Source organism: Pleurodeles waltl, chromosome 6 (genome assembly GCF_031143425.1).
Source record: "Pleurodeles waltl isolate 20211129_DDA chromosome 6, aPleWal1.hap1.20221129, whole genome shotgun sequence".
Lineage (NCBI taxonomy): Eukaryota > Metazoa > Chordata > Amphibia > Caudata > Salamandridae > Pleurodeles > Pleurodeles waltl.
The window spans coordinates 119,476,387-119,493,383 of record NC_090445.1 but is presented as its reverse complement, the minus strand read 5'-3'; the positions used below and the strand labels follow the sequence as shown (position 1 = coordinate 119,493,383).

General features: G+C 47.5%; 1 protein-coding gene across 2 annotated transcripts in view; it reads right to left on the bottom strand.

Moving 5' to 3' along the window:
- The window catches only part of NPEPPS (aminopeptidase puromycin sensitive), a 695,867-nt gene that overhangs the window by 461,909 nt on the left and 216,961 nt on the right, over window positions 1-16,997 (bottom strand). For both annotated transcript variants that reach the window (XM_069237501.1, XM_069237500.1), the window contains 2 exons: window positions 11,991-12,098; window positions 11,620-11,820 (listed from right to left, as the gene is read on the bottom strand). In XM_069237501.1, the coding sequence (XP_069093602.1) occupies window positions 11,620-11,820; window positions 11,991-12,098 (309 nt within the window). The remainder of the gene's footprint in view (window positions 1-11,619; window positions 11,821-11,990; window positions 12,099-16,997) is intronic.

Genomic DNA, 16,997 nt, shown 5'->3' with positions numbered 1-16,997 from the left:
AATCAAATTTGCATGAGGACCCTTCAAACCTCCACAAACTAATGGGCGACATATTTAAGTCCAAGGAAAAAAAATCAACAAACTATGGTCACTGATAAGGGTTATCTATTACCTTTAGGTCGCCCACTAAGAAAAACCAGGTGCAACCTACCACCACATAATCCAAAATTGCCCCTCCCCTTGGAGATCTGGGTGTATACTGACAGGGAATCCAAGGGAAGTCTCCCAATAACTATAGTAAAGTCATTATTTTTCAGTTGATCAAGTAGGAGCTTCCCTCTCTTGTTGGTTCTTATCTTAAATGGAAAGATAATTGGAGGAATTTGCAAAGCTTCCTCTTTCTCATCATCACATAGCTGGTGCAAGGCATAGTTGGATACTTTGCAATTTAGAGCCCCTACCAATACTATGTGGGGAAACCGCTCCTTGTCGAGAGATTTTTTTTTTTTTTTAAAAAGGGAAAACCTTATGCAAAAGTGCATCAGAATTAGCATCTGGTGAATGTAGGCATTTACCAGTAAAAGGAATGCAACACCCAACTGTCCTTCTGAAGTGAACAGGGTTACTGCCATAAATAAAGTGCTGGGGTCTCTATAACATTCATATTTCGTTTTAAGTCTACTGGACAACAGGCATGCCACTCCCCCCTTTGGGCGACCCTCCTAGAGGGTCTAGCATTGCAATCCAAAACGAAGTAATCTTCACACAAAGAACCCATCATACCAATTCTCCTGGAGACAAATCGGGTCTACCTTTGGCGAATTCAAAAAATACCCGCTGCGTTCCAGGAGACAACCTTAAGCTCATTGTTAATTATAAGATTGCAACAAATGACTGATCAAGCATGCACCATTTAGAACACCAGGTAACCAGTTTATAGGTTCAAAGAAATAAAGGCTCATCTTATTGGAATAGATGACGAAGGGCTTCCAGTCCCACTGCAGCATCGCTCTGTACTGCTTAAGTAGTGCTGGATAAATGTGTCTCTGCTCTTCGAAGTAGCCACTCTGTAGATGTCCTGAAGTGAGACACCAGCCAAGAGAGCAACTGACGTAAAGACACCTCTTGCAGGGTGCACGCACCCCTTGGATAAAAGAGGGTTTCCAGCCTTACGATGACAAAACTGGATAGCAGAAGCAATCCACCAAGCAATACTGTTTGGAAAGCGGATATGCTTTCCAAGGCTTACCATAAACCAATAGCAACTGGTTGGATTTTATAAATCACTGCGTCCAATGCAAACAGATTTTTAGACATCTTTTAATATCCAATGAGTGTAGCATTGTTTCCACTACTGTGGGGATTTGGAAAGCATGTTTTAAGGACGATAGGCCCAATAAGATCAAAGTCTGACAGCACCTTTGGAATTAACTTGGGGATGGTTCATAATATCACTCTGTCCTGTTTGAATTGTAAAGATGGTTCTTTAATTGTGAACACTGTAATTTAATGTATTCCCCTATTAGAAATCAAGGCTAATAATGCAATTTTTCATGAAATAAATTTCAGATCAGCTCGATGAATGAGCTAGAATGGAGCCTTCATCAAATGTGAAAGGACCAAATTAAGCTGCCAAGATAAATGAGGTTGCTTATTTTGGCAGAAATACTCAAAAAGTTGTTTAAGAAACTCTTTGATAACTATATGCCAACAACGAAGATGAACCAGATGATCTCCTAAATCTAGATACATCTTCTAAGTTCACTTTAATGTAAGCATGAGCCAGGCCCACATTGACTTGCTGTTGCAAATATGGCAGGACGCATTCTGGATGAGCTGGGAGAGGATGTTATATGGCACCATAAACAAAAGTGTTTCCTCTTCAGCTTATAAGTCTTGTTAATAAAAATCAGTTCTGGCTCTAGTAAACTCCTTTACAGTCTTGTGGGACATTTAGGCTTGCAAACTCATTGTGTTCTGGAGCCATGCTGACAAGTGCAAGGGTGCTGGATCCGAATGAAGTATCTGGTTGTGGTTCATTGACAAAGTAGGAACTGGCTTCATGAGAAGATTTTGTTTCTCTGAGAGCAGGATCATTTCAGCAAACCAATTCTGCCTGCTCCAATTTGAAGCTATCAGCATTATCCTGCATGGTTCACGCTTTATTTTTTTGAGAGTCCGTGGGATTAATGGGGTTAGAGAAAAGCGTAAGCAAAGATCCCTGACCATTTTATCGAAAACATATTCCTCCACGATCCATGTTGTAGATCCCAACTTGAGTAAACAGACCTAGATTTTGTTAGCCCCAAAGATGGAAGACACTGCCCAGGTCATCCTGGCTCAGCTCACACTTGAGGCACCTATCCGTAGTCCTGCTTAAGGTGACTGTACCAGATGTTCTAGTGCCCACTTCCAAATCATCTGCACTTCTCAATACAGCGGTTGAGATCTTGTGCCTCCTTGCTGGTTTATGTAATGCATGGTGGTGGTATGGTCCGTGCGTATTAGCACTGGTGCTCCCTTGATTTTGGGAAGGAAGGATTGAAGACTCAGTGTGACTCCCTGGAGCGTCAAAAGATTTATGTGAAGAATTTTGATTTGTTAACCCTGGAGGTGTGCACCCCATCCCTCCATGGAGGCATCGGTCATCACAACAAAATTGGATATTTAATGCAGGAAGGTCCATCCTTTGGAAAGGTGGTCGTTTTGAGTCAACCAAGAAAGAAACTCCTTCATGGTTGCAGTAATATGGATGATGTCCTCTGAAAGCGCAATTAGTTTGGAGCTACTGGCCATGGTAAATATTTCCCTTTGAAGCTGTGCAAGATGGAGAGGAGATAACCCTGTCTGAGGCGTATGAGGTGGTGTCTTTGTAAATTCCAATGTATGGCCATAGGAAACTAGATCAAAAACCCACTTGTTGAGACAAACTTGAAATGAGGCAGATGAACGAGTTACTTACCTTCGGTAACGACTTTTCTGGTGGATACATTAGCTACCTGTGGATTCCTCACCTAATGAATACTCCCATTGCGCCAGCATTCGACGGAAATCTTCTTCCTAGCTTCTGCACGTCGACGAGGATGTCACATTTGCCCACGCGACGCCGTCTGACGTCATACAGGCAATAAGAGGTCCTCGCCGACGTGCAGACGTCAGTACCAACATTTTTTACGTGCCTGAGAATAATAATCCATTGAGATGAAAGAAAAATAGCAATATTTAATGACATTGCAAACAACACATCATTGTGAGAAGTCGGTCTACTATTTTTTTTTTTAAACAAGTAAATAAATATATAAACTAAATATATACATATATATATATATATATATACACACACACACACACACACACATACATACATATATATATATACATACATAACCTATACCAATCCTCAAAACCAAGAGGAGCACACTCAAGAATTACTTGGTTAGACCAGACAGGCAACGGGGAGGCGGGTGGGACCGTGAGGAATCCACAGGTAGCTAATGTATCCACCAGAAAAGTCGTTACCGAAGGTAAGTAAATCGTTCTTCTGATGGATACAACTACCTGTGGATTCCTCACCTAATGAATAGGGTCCCAAAGCAGTACCGCACTCGGTGGTGGGTGCCTGAATGGTCAAACCAAGAAATCCTGCAGCACTGACCATGCAAACTGGCCGTCCCTTCTGACCTCAGAGTCCAAACAGTAATGTTTCGCAAAAGTGTGAAGGGACGACCAAGTTGCGGCCTTGCAAATGTCGACCACAGGAACACCTCTAGCCAAGGCCGAAGTGGCCGACTTAGCCCTGGAGGAATGAGCTCTAATACCATCAGGAGGATCCTTCTTTGCTAAAGAGTAACACATTTTAATACAAAGAACAACCCACCTGGAGAGTGTTCTCTTGTGGACTGCCTTTCCTCTCCTCTTTCCCACGTAACCGATGAAAAGCTGATCCTCCAGCCTGAAATCCTTTGTCCTGTCTATGTAAAAGCTTAGCGCCCTCTTTGGGTCCAAGCGGTGTAGTCTCTCTTCTTCCTTTGAAGGATGAGGCGGACGATAAAACGTGGACAGAGTAATTGTCTGGGTCAAATGAAAGGGTGAAACAACCTTCGGAAGGAAAGCAGCCTTGGTCCTCAACACCACCTTATCCCCATAAAAAGTTGTATAAGGGGGTTTTACCGATCAAGCCTGCAACTCACTCACTCTCCTTGCAGAAGTTATAGCAACCAGGAAAACTGTTTTAAGAACTAACAATCTTAAGGGGCAAGAATGCATAGGCTCAAAAGGGGACCCCATAAGGAAAGTTAGGACCAAGGACAAATCCCATTGAGGCATAACGAAAGGAGTTGGAGGGAATTTATTCATAAGGCCCTTCAAGAATCTAAGTACTATAGGAGATTTAAATAACGAAGGCTGGTCTGGAAGACAAATGAAGGCTGACAAAGCAGACAAGTAACCCTTAACAGTAGCCACTACACAACCCCTCCGTGCTAAAGACAAAGCAAAAGATAAAACGTCTGACAAATGAGCACTTAAGGGATCAATCTGTCTCTCTCCACACCATACCACAAATTTAGACCACCTATTAGCGTAGATAGATTTAGTGGAGTGTCGCCTGGCCGCTAAGATAACATCCACTACATCAGGCGGGAGAGAAAAGGAACTCAGGTTGCCCCGTTCAATCTCCAGGCATGAAGGTGCAGGCTCTGGAGGTTGGGGTGTAAAACCTCCCCCTGCGACTGCGAGAGGAGGTCTGCCCTGAGAGGGAGATGGAGCGGAGGGCACAGTGAGAGTTGGAGAAGGTCGGAATACCACACACTCCTTGGCCAATCCGGAGCAATTAAGATTACCTGAGCCCGGTCTTGGCGAATTTTCCTCAACACTCGAGGAATCAAGGGTATGGGGGGGAAACGCGTAAAGCAACTGGTCGCACCAGGTCCTCTGAAACGCGTCCCCCAACGCTCCTTGCACCGGATACTGGAGGCTGCAGAATAACGGGCAGTGCGAGTTCTCCCGGGTGGCAAACAGATCTATCCGAGGAAACCCCCACATCTGGAAGATTAAACGGACTTGATCTGGATGGAGACGCCACTCGTGGTCGGCCGAGAAGTGGCGACTGAGATTGTCCGCACGTACATTCAAGACTCCGGCCAGATGATTTGCTACCAAGCCAATCTGATGGTCCTTTGCCCAGGACCATAGCCGAAGAGTTTCTCTGCAGAGAAGGTACGACCCCACTCCTCCCTGTTTGTTTATATACCACATCACTGTAGTATTGTCCGTCAGGACCTGAACTGACTGACCGCGAAGGGATGGGAGGAAGGCCTTGAGAGCCAGACGTACAGCCCGTAACTCTAACAGATTGATATGAAACATCTGTTCCTCTGGAGACCAAAGCCCTTTGATCTCCAGGTCCCCCAGATGAGCTCCCCACCCTAGAGTGGAAGCATCCGTTATGATCGTGGTCACTGTTGGAGGCTGCGTGAACGGCCTTCCCTGGGAAAGATTGTCGTCCGCAATCCACCACTTCAAATCGGTGGCAGCATCTCTCGAGACCTTGACAGAACCTTCGAGATCTCCTCTGTGTTGAGACCACTGCCTTCGGAGGCACCACTGAAGAGCCCTCATGTGCCAGCGAGCATGCGTGACCAACAGTATGCAGGAGGCAAACAGACCGAGCAGACGTAGGACCTTGAGGACTGGAATGACCGCTCCACTTTGAAACATTGGAACCAACGCCTGAATGTCTTGCATCCGCTGAGGCGGAGAAAATTCTCGATTCAATGTTGTATCCAGTACTGCCCCTATGAACAGAAGGCGCTGAGAGGGCTCTAGGTGAGATTTGGGCACGTTCACCGAAAAGCCCAGGTCGAACAACAACTGGGTTGTCGACTGCAGATGATGCAACACGAGCTCCGGGGACTTGGCTTTGATCAACCAGTCGTCCAGGTATGGGAATACCGCTATCCCCCTCCTTCTGAGCTCTGCCGCAACCACCGACATCACCTTCGTGAAGACTCTAGGTGCTGAAGTAAGACCAAACGGGAGGACCGCAAACTGATAGTGCTGCGACCCTACCACAAACTGGAGATACTTCCTGTGCGACTTGAGTATCGGGATATGAAAATAAGCATCCTGCAAGTCGACAGACACCATCCAATCTCCCTTGTTCAACGCCAAAAGCACCTGAGCTAGGGTCAGCATCTTGAACTTTTCCTGTTTGAGGAACAAATTCAAAATCCTCAGGTCCAGGATTGGTCTCAACCGACCATCCTTCTTGGGAATCAGGAAGTACCTCGAGTAACAACCTTGACCCCTTTCCTGCTCTGGAACCAACTCCACCGCGCCCTTTGAAAGGAGGACTTGAACCTCCTGTTCTAACAACAGGAGGTGTTCTTCTGAACAATAAGATGGGTGGGGCGGAAACTCCCAAAAGGGAAGGGTGTAGCCTTTTCTCACAATGCTGGTAACCCAGGCATCTGATGTGATGACCTCCCACTTGTGAGGAAAATACATTAACCTTCCCCCCACAGGAGAGGAGTGAGTGGGAATTGGTGGAAGCCTAAGGCTGCTTCCCCTGCTGCACCCCCCCCCCCAGAGGAAGAGGAAGAGGCAGAGTGCTGCTGAGAGGCTCCCCTGGTACGGACCCTACCCCTCCCTCTAAAAGATCTATAGGAGATAGAAGAGCTAGGCTGCTGGAATTTCCCCCAAAAGGAGGAGGAGGAGGAGGAGGATGAGCCACGACCAAATCCTCAAAACCTCCTAAAAAATCTGGAGGAGGCAGAAGAAGAGGCTTGCAATCCTAACGACTTGGCCGTGGCCCTGCTCTCCTTAAACCTCTCCAAGGCCGAATCTGCCTTGGCACCAAAGAGCTTGTCCCCATCAAAGGGGAGGTCCAGCAGGATCGACTGTACATCTGATGAAAACCCTGAGTTACGAAGCCAAGCCTGCCTTCTCGTAACTACAGCCGTGCCCATCGCTCTAGCCACAGAGTCAGTTGTATCCAACCCAGATTGGATAACCTGGGTTGCAGCAGCTTGAGCGTCCGACACGAGATTCAACAGCCCTTGAGGAACCTCTGTATGCGTAGATGTAATTTCGTCCATCAGAGCATAAATGTACCTCCCTAAAATACACGTAGCATTGGTGGACTTTAATGCCATGCCACATGACGAGAACACCTTTTTGGATTGCATGTCCATCTTCTTGGAGTCTCTATCCGATGGCACAGATGGAAAAGACCCAGGCGCAGACCTTGCCGAGCAGGAAGCCTGGACCACCAAACTTTCAGGCGTTGGGTGTCTGGTAAGAAAGCCAGGGTCAGCCGGTGCAGCCCGATACCTCCTGGCCACAGACCTATTGACAGCCGAAGACGACACCGGCTTCTTCCACACCTCCAACACAGGTTCCAGCAGTGCCTCGTTGAACGTCAAAAGAGGTTCTGCCGATGTAGAGGCCAGATGCAACACCTCTGTCAGCAGATTTTGCTTCGCCTCAGTCACCGGCAAAGGCAGTTCCAAGAAGTTAGCTGCCTTCCTTATAACAGCATGAAAAGTGGCCGCCTCTTCCGTATACTCCCCCGGAGATGACAAGTCCCACTCAGGGGAGGTATCAAGGCCACTAGCTGTGTCCAGCCCATGAAGACCCTCACCAGAGTCCTCAATCTCTCCTTCCTCCAGGTTCCGCTGATACTCCTGTTCTTCCAGGAGACGGAGAGCACGTCTCCTCGAGTGCAGCCTCTCCTCGATCCTCGGCGTCGACATGGCGTCAGCAGATGCCGAAGAACGACGCCGATCTCCGGATCCGTCCGACGTCGTGTCAACAGGCGCCACAGGTCGCTTCGGCGCAGAACCAGGAGTCGGATGGAGAGAAGACTGCTTCGGAGTCGCAGAAGGCCTAGACGGCGTCACTGGCCGAAACACCGAAGGCGCTGGAGACGAAACCCCCGGAGCCGAAGCCTCTGGAGCCACCGGAGCCGACACCGGCGCCGAGCCCACGTTCCCCAGGGGGAGAAAGGGCATAAAGGGTGCTGGTCGCAGCGGAGCCGGAGCACCCATGTTAAAAGCCAAAGGACCCGAAGGCCCAGCCAGAGCGCCACCTGGAGCCATCTGCTGAAAAATGGAAAACATTGCATTTAAAAATGCGGTATTATCGGCTCCAGGGGCCGGAAAAGCCGGATACTGGGGTGCCTGGATCGAAGGCGACACCGACGCCGGCCTCGACGTCTGCAACGTCGGAGAGAACATTTGAGGCTGTGGAACCTCAAATACTGAAGGCGGTTGGCCCGAAGACCCGGGCAAAGTCGGTGAGGCTGGAGAAGGCAACGGCGTCGACGGATGGGGAGTGACTGTGGGACTGACCTCCCAAGTCTTCCGACGCCGAGTCGATGGCGACCTCGACCGAGACCTTTCTTCACTCGACCGGCGCCGAGATTAGACGGCGCCGGGAGTCCCGATGACGCCGATGAGACTTCGGTGACGAGGATTTTCAATGGTGTCTCTTCTCCTTTTTCTTCGACTTCGCCATAAAAAGCTCACGACAGGGCTTAAAACCGGACTTCCTCTGAGACATGGTAACCTCAGAGAAAAAAGCACAGCCAAAAAACACACTAACTGTCGAACAGTAACTCCCTCGAAGATAACCGTTTCGAATGGCATGGAAAAAAGGGAACTGACGTCAGCGAGGACCTCTTATTGCCTGTATGACGTCAGACGGCGTCGTGTGGGCAAATGTGACGTCCTCGTCGACGTGCAGAAGCTAGGAAGAAGATTTCCGTCGAATGCTGAGGAAATGGGAGTATTCATTAGGTGAGGAATCCACAGGTAGTTGTATCCATCAGAAAGTTTGTTATTCAGTCCCCTATTGTTTCTGGTACATACTTGTGAGTAATCGGCAAGTTCGTCCGGTCACTGTTTCCTACTTGTCTCTTCCCTGGAAAGTTTCTCATTGCAGTTTGTTTGCTTTAAGCCTCCAACAGTGGTTGTCTGTACTGTTGTTGAGGGTATTGCTGTCTGTATTGTTGCTGAAAGGGCTGGTATTGTTGTGATCGATAAAGAGGTACCCTCCTCTGTATGAGAACATAGTCCTGGCCTCTTGCCCCACAAAAAGGTGTTCGCCTCACTTGGAGAACTCAGTGATTTTGCAGTGCCTTTATCCTTTTTAATGGATTGTAGCACCTCATCAATGTGCTTTCCACTCTAAACATTATAGCTGAGATTAAGGAAAATCTCTTTCCTATGTTATCAACATGTCTACCCTCTCTCTCTTGTGGCATATTTGTAGGGTTAGAGGGTTTCTTGGAACAGCACTGAGCTGCTTGTGTTATAACAGAATCTGGTTTAGGATGTCCTATCAAACAGGCTGGTGAATTTTCTGGTGCCTTATATTTTTCATCCAACTTGGGTAGGACTGCAGACACTGCTTCTGGATTCTTCATAATTTTCACACCTTCCTTTGGGATAATAGTCCAAAACCTGTATAGTTGGCATTGGCAACTCAAATCGTTGTGCTGCTCAATGCATCAGAGTATGGAAACTCCCAATGTCATCCTGAGGGGAGTTGAATGGATCAGGAACTGGCAGTGAAGGATCCGGTAGCGGGTAATCATCCCATCCATTAGACGCACTGTGGTTGTCTGGTACTTTGCCTTCTCTGTTTTCACCTGAGGACACCACATCACCCACAGGCGGAACAGCAATGCTCTAAGCTGGTGTCATTTTTGGTGTATGCACTGCCAGTAAATTATGCGCTGTTCAAGGGGTAGGACACTGAAACAGAAGAGGCTGAATTGCTTGTAGTAGTGATGATGCCCAGGAGGGCTCTGAAAATCATTTATAATAATCCTGTAGCACGTTTTGAAAGTCGTGAACCAAAGCTCTCGGTACCTGGACCATTTCCTCCTGGGGCTCATGATGTACACAGAGTTGGTAATGCTTCATATATGAAGTAGACGTATCCACAAATTCTGTTCCTGAGGAATAATAACCTTCCTCAAAATATTACTCACTGTCCTCTTGATATCTGACATAGTTTTGAAGGACAAGGTGTTGTCCTGAACAGACCACCATTCTCTCAATCCTCCACATCTAGCAAGTGAGTTGGTGAAACTGCTCAGAGATGTGTGTTCAGGCATTATTGAAACGAATGGTATCCTTGTTGACATTATTGGTGTCTTTGCTGTCAACAGCGTTACCTCTTTCACCATCAATGTAGTCGTTAATGGTTTTTCCGTAGGTGAGATGATAGGTGCCATGACTAACGATGATGGTACCATCACAGTCTTTGACGGTGTTATCTTTGTCATTGGGGCTACTTTTGTCAACTGTGTTGTTGTAACAGACGGTTTCCTTGATGTTTTTTTTTCTAGAGTGGATTTCACCATTAATGGCACTGAAAAAGTCTTTTTGAATTGTAATAGCAATCTTGGAGGAGATGTTGTCTCCGATTTTGACATTTTTGAGGAGACATCCTCTTTAGAATGCTTATTCAAGAGCTCAATAGATAATTAATGCTCCTCAGATGACCTATGATGAGTTTTTGTGTTTTTTCGGTGTCCACGAGACAGGTCCCTCAGCCCACTCTCTATTTTCTGAGACTTCCTTGAAGCCCTTGAGACTTAGAAGAATTATCATCCGACTATTCTAATAGAGCAGCGTCCCTGGTCTTAAGCTTTTGAAGCCATAATACCAACCTTCCCACTCTATCCTCTCAAGTTTTTGAGCAAAATGTAGTTGCAAACCTTACAGTCTTTTACCTTATGAGAAGGGCAGAGGCAGTAGATGCAGTCTTTGTGAGGATTCTCAGAGTGCAGCCTCTTCTTGCCACAGGTCCTACAATGTCTGAAAGACCTTTCCTGTTTGAGTTTGACATATGAGCTAGTCAATTGTGAGTAACAGGTGAAGTAGTTCTGAGAAATACCTTTGTATATCTATTTTATGCCAGAAAATCCTCAATAACTGAGCGGAGCTCAAGGAGACTCCCTTCACACGACGTCCAGTAAAAATCTGAATGTGCCAAGACTTTATGGAGAGTGTTCTAGAGGGCGCTGGAGTATGATTTTTCTGTAATCATGGAGGTAAGATAATTAAGTGCATGCTTTCTTTTTTTTTTAGCCCTTATGCGCCATGTTTAAGCTATATTACTTTTAAATGTACTGTGGATCTCCCACTTAGACTACAGGGAATGATTCAAGGATGTGAATCAATGAAAGATCCAATACTGGAGACCACACATTGGAAAGTACTTTAATCAAAGTACACAGCATAAACTTTGATAACATCTAGTGAAATAATCTTTGACAAGTAGTGACACATTCTATGGTGCCTAGAAAACAATCTCCCCTCGCTTTTGCATATATATGCCCCTGTTCTCACCAGTGTCATTACCTTTAGTACCAGAGTGCTAATGATGATAGATAAATAGGAATGAATGACTGTTATTCTCTGCTATCAACTTCATCAAAGTACCCTACTGCATTAGTTCCAAACTAAAGAAGCTGTTAGGAACCAAGTACTCTAGATCTTTCTGCAAATAGGCATGTTTTGCTTTGGAAGGATAGGTATTTTTCCAGTTATTGTGGTCTGGGGTGACGGATATTGCACAGTAAGTCACAAATGTCCCATTTCAGGAACCAATGACACACTCTTATACCTCCTACAGTAAAAAAGCAAACAAACAGTAAGCCCTTACCTCCAATGCAAACCTTCCTTGCTCTGATTTGCCAATGGGTGTGTAAACACGAACTAAGACACCATCTGAAGACTTGGTCTCCACAAAGTCGTATTCTCCCACTACAAAGGCCAGCAGATATGTGGACATCACAGGGCTGCGAGCAAACTTGACCTCTACCAGGGTTGCATCATCCGGATAAGGCTTCCGTTCAAGAATATTCTAGGAAGAATAGGAGGAAAGCAAAAGGTGAGGAGCAATACCACTGTAGTCAAAAGATGGCCAAGGAAGTATTTAAAATCAGCAGGATTATAGATATCACACGTCTTTCATGCTGGATAAACAATAAAACCTCTATCTCAAAAGCCATCTCTATCCTTTGGGACACTTACCATATTCGATAGAGCAACTTTATCTTTGGGTACCACCAGTGTGATATCAAAAGTTGCTTTAATGGAAGGCTCATCCCAGCACGGAAAGGCTCTTCGAGCGTCTGTAGACTAAGAAAAGAACAATTTGTTAAACCTCCTACTACGAAATGCATAAAAAACGTGGATAGCAAGAGCAAAGCAGGAGAAAAAAAGTACCAGAACAAGAAATCTTCAGCTTAGGAATATGACTCGAGTGACTAACCAAAAGAGAGAAAAGAGGGATTATTAATACATAAAAGAAATACAGGGATCTGTGGTATTCTGGGATACAAAGAACAGAAAGGATGGCAAACAGATCTACCTTACTCATAATTTAAAATACCTCCAGCTTGTCTTACCGACCCCGCCCTCTTGCCTGTCACATTTATCCTGAGGAAAGCCAAAAGCATAAACTAACTCCACAAGTGCCTGCAGTACGCTTGATCAAGAGGTAAAGGCCTCTCTATAAAGCGTTCAGAGGCTTGATGCCTGTTAAATTATATCTGCACTTCCAAAAAATAATCAGTATTGTGAATATGGGTGGATGAGAGTCTCTTAACGAACAAGTTACTTACCTTCGGTAACAAATTATCTGGTAGAGAATTCTAGCCGCAGATTCCTTACCTTTGAATTTCCGAGGTGTCAGACTGGATCTGGAAGATTTTTCATGAGCAGTACGTACCCTTGTGCGCCGGAAGGTGGCGCTGCTCGATTCCGTGTGCTGCCTTTGCACGTGCCAGAAGTGACCTTACAGAGCTAATTCGGCACGCAGATGTCAGTTACTTTTCACGACTTTCCATACTCGCAGCACAGAGCCATGAAGTGCACTGAAATTGGTGTGTCAAACCTACGGGCCTGAAAGGGATCATCCCTAACCTTAGAAGTCTGTCCGCAGAGCGGGAAGAAATGGGTGGGTCAGGAAGGAATCTGCAGCTAGATATTGTCTTCACCTGAAAATTTGTTACCGAAGGAAACTAACTTGTTCATCTGATAGACAGCTACCCACAGATTCCTTACCTTTGAACAGATACCCAAGCAATAACATTCCCGGCAGAGGGCTGAGGACAGAATTGTTAAACTAAAAAGTCCTGCAGGACCGAAAGGGAAAAATGCCCATCCCTGCAGACCTGACTAACCAGGCAGTAGTGTTTGGCAAACGTGTGCAGGGACACCCATGTTGCTGCCCGACAGATATCCAGGACTGGGACTCCATGTGCCAAAGCGATGGTCGCATCTTTTCCTCTGGTAGAATCGGCCCTGTAGGAAAGTCCCTCTTTTTGGCATGGTTACCCCCACTTTTTGCCTATTGTCAGTGTGCGTAGACTGTTTCCACTGGGGTCCTACTAACCAGGACCCCAGTGATTGTGCTCTCTCTTCTAAATTTGATGGCCTTGGTTCCCTTTACACCCCACAAATGGCATACTGGTGTACCTCTGTAAGTCCCTAGTATATGGTATTTAGGTACTGTAAGGAAATGCCTCCTTGGCATGGTTACCCCCTGACTTTTTGCCTTTGCTGATGCCAAGTTATGATTTGAAAGTGTGCTGAGGCCTGCTAACCAGGCCCCAGCACCAGTGTTCTTTCCCTAAACTGTACCTTTGTCTCCACAATTGGCACAACACTGGCACCCAAGTAAGACCCTTGTAACTGGTACCCCTGGTACCAACGGCCCTGATGCCAGGGAAGGTCTGTAAGGGCTGCAGCATGTCTTATGCCGCCCTAGGGACCCCTCACTCAGCACAGACACACTGCTTGCCAGCTTGTGTGCTGGTGGAGAGAAAATGACTAAATCGACATGGCACTCCCCTCAGGGTGCCATGCCAACCTCAAACTGCCTATGGCATAGGTAAGTCACCCCTCTAGCAGGCCTTACAGCCCTAAGGCAGGGTGCACTATACCACAGGTGAGGACATAGGTGCATGAGCACCATGGGCCATATGTACGAACACTTTTTCCCATAGACACAGAATGGGTAAAAACCTTTGCTACATCTGGCCCTATGCCCCTACAGTGTCTAAGCAAAAACCTTAGACGTTGTAAGTGCAGGGTAGCCATAAGAGTATATGGTCTGGGAGTTTGTCAAACGCTTACTCCACAGCACCATAATGGTTACACTGAAAACTGTGAAGTTTGGTATCAAACTTCTCAGCACAATAAATGCACACTGATGCCAGTGTGCACTTTATTGTAAAAATACACCCAGAGGGCATCTTAGAGATGCCCCCTGAAAACATACCCGACTTCCAGTGTGGGCTGACTAGTTTTGCCAGCCTGCCACACACCAGACATGTTGCTGGCCACATGGGGAGAGTGCCTTTGTCACTCTGTGGCCAGGAACAAAGCCTGTACTGGGTGGGGGTGCTTCTCAGCTCCCCCTGCAGGAACTGTAACACCTGGCGGTGAGCCTCAAAGGCTCACCCCCTTTGTTACAGCGCCACAGGGCATCCCAGCTAGTGGAGATGCCCACCCCTTTGGCCACTGCCTCCACTTTTGGCAGCAACGCTGGAAGAGATAATGAGAAAAACAAGGAGGAGTCACTCCCCAGTCAGGACAGCCCCTAAGGTGTCCTGAGCTGAGGTGACTGACTTAGAAATCCTCCATCTTTCAGATGGAGGATTCCCCCAATAGGATTAGGGATGTGCCCCCCCTCCCCACAGGGAGGAGGCACAAAGAGGGTGTAGCCACCCTCATGGCTAGTAGCCATTGGCTACTACCCTCCCAGACCTAAACACCCCCCTAAATAGAGTATTTAGGGGCTCCCAGAACCAAGGAAGATAGATTCCTGCAACTTGAAGACGAAGGAGGACTGCTGACCTGAAGCCCTGCAGAGAAGACGGAGACAAAAACTGCTTTGGCCCCAGCCCTACCGGCCTGTCTCCCCACTTCAAGAAAAACTGCAACAGCGACGCATCCCCCAGGGTCCAGCGACCTCTGAAGCCTCAGAGGACTACCCTGCATCTAAAAGGATCAACAAGCTCCCGAGAACAGCGGCCCTGTTCAACAAACCTGCAACTTTGCAACAAAGAAGTAACTTTTAAAGATCACACGTTTCCTGCCAGAAGCGTGAGACTTTCCACTCTGCACCCGACGCCCCCAGCTCGACCTGCGGAAAACTAACTCTACAGGGAGGACTCCCCAGCTACTGCGAGCCCGTGAGTAGCCAGAGTTGACCCCCCTGAACCCCCACAGCGACGCCTGCAGGGGAAATCCAGAGGCTCCCCCTGACCGCGACTGCCTGCTTCAAGGAACCCGACGCCTGGAAACCACTCTGCACCCGCAGCCCCCAGGACCTGAAGGAACCGAACTCCAGTGCAGGTGGTGGCTAACCCGAGGAGCCCCCCCCTGTGCCTGCCTGCATTGTTGAAGAGACCCCTGGGTCTCCCCATTGATTCCTAATGAAAACCCGACGCCTGTTTGCACTCTGCACCTGGCTGCCCCTGCACCGCTGAGGGTGTACTTTCTGTGCCTGCTTGTGTCCCCCCCCCCCCCCACCCCCCCGGTGCCCTACAAAACCCCCCTGGTCTGCCCGCCGAAGTCACGGGTACTTACCTGCTGGCAAACTGGAACCGGGGCACCCCTATTTCCATTGAAGCCTATGTGTTTTGGGCACCACTTTGACCCCTGCACCTGACCGGCCCTGAGCTGCTGGTGTGGTAAATTTGGGGTTGCCTTGAACCCCCAACGGTGGGCTACTTTGGACCCAACTTTGAACCCTGTAAATGTTTTACTTACCTGTGAACTTAAAAATTACTTACCTCCCCCAGGAACTGTTGATTTTTGCACTAAGTGTCCACTTTTAAAATAGCTTATTGGCATTCAATGTTCCTAAGATACCTGAGTGAAATACCTTTAATTTAAAGTATTGTTTGTAAATCTTGAACCTGTGTTTCTTAAAATAAACTAAGAAAATATATTTTTCTATATAAAAACCTATTGGCCTGGAATTGTCGGAGTGTGTGTTCCTCATTTATTGCCTGTGTGTGTACAACAAATGCTTAACACTACCCTCTGATAAGCCTACTGCTCGACCACACTACCACAAATAGTGGCAAAATTAAATAATTCTAATGCTCTATCTTAACTCTAAGGGGAACCCTTGGACTCTGTGCACACTATTTCTTACTTTGAAATAGTATATACAGAGCCAACTTCCTTCAGGTACCTCGGGCAATGGTACACCAGGGGTCCCCCATTGACTGCAGCATGTATTATGCCACCCACGGGAGCCCATGCAAACTGTGTCCGCAGGCCCGCTATTTGCAGCCTGCGTCAAAAGGTGCATGCACCCTTTCACTGCTGGTCACTACTCCAGGTCAGTGTAAATCACCCCTATAGAAGTCTCTTCAAGCCCTAAGGGCAGGGGGCAGGTCCCTGTGTGTGTAGGCCCCTCTGCAAGAGCAGAGGTGCCCCTACAACCTCCAGCTTCCAATTCCCTGTACTTCGTAAGTGCGGGGAAGCCATTATAGCTATATACTGGCCATAGGCACTACCTCTGGTGTAGCTACATAATGTTAACCCCGAACCTAGGCATGTTTGGTATCAAACATGTCGGAATCATCGCCCAAAACAGATGCCCGTATTGGTGGCATGATTCCATGCATTCTAGGGGCTCCTAAGAGGATCCCCCAGCATTGCTCCTAACAGTCTTCCAGGGCCTGCGAGCAGCCACGCTGCTGCATCCCCTCAAACCGGGTTCTGCCCTCCTGAGGCTTGACCAGCTCAAGCAGGGGAAGGCAGAATAAAGGAGTTACTGTGGGTGAGGGCTGCAACCTCCTCTGCCTTGGAAATAGGTGTTACAAGGCTGGGGAGGAGGAGCCTCCCCAAGCCAGTGGCTTGCTTTGAAGAGCACATTTGGTGCCCTCCTTGCATAATCCAGTTTGCACCAGTCCAGGGACCAATGATCCCTGCTCTGGCATGAAACTGCACAAAAGGAAAGGGGAGTGACCACTCCCCTGTCCATCACTACCCCAGGGGTGGTGCCCACTGCTC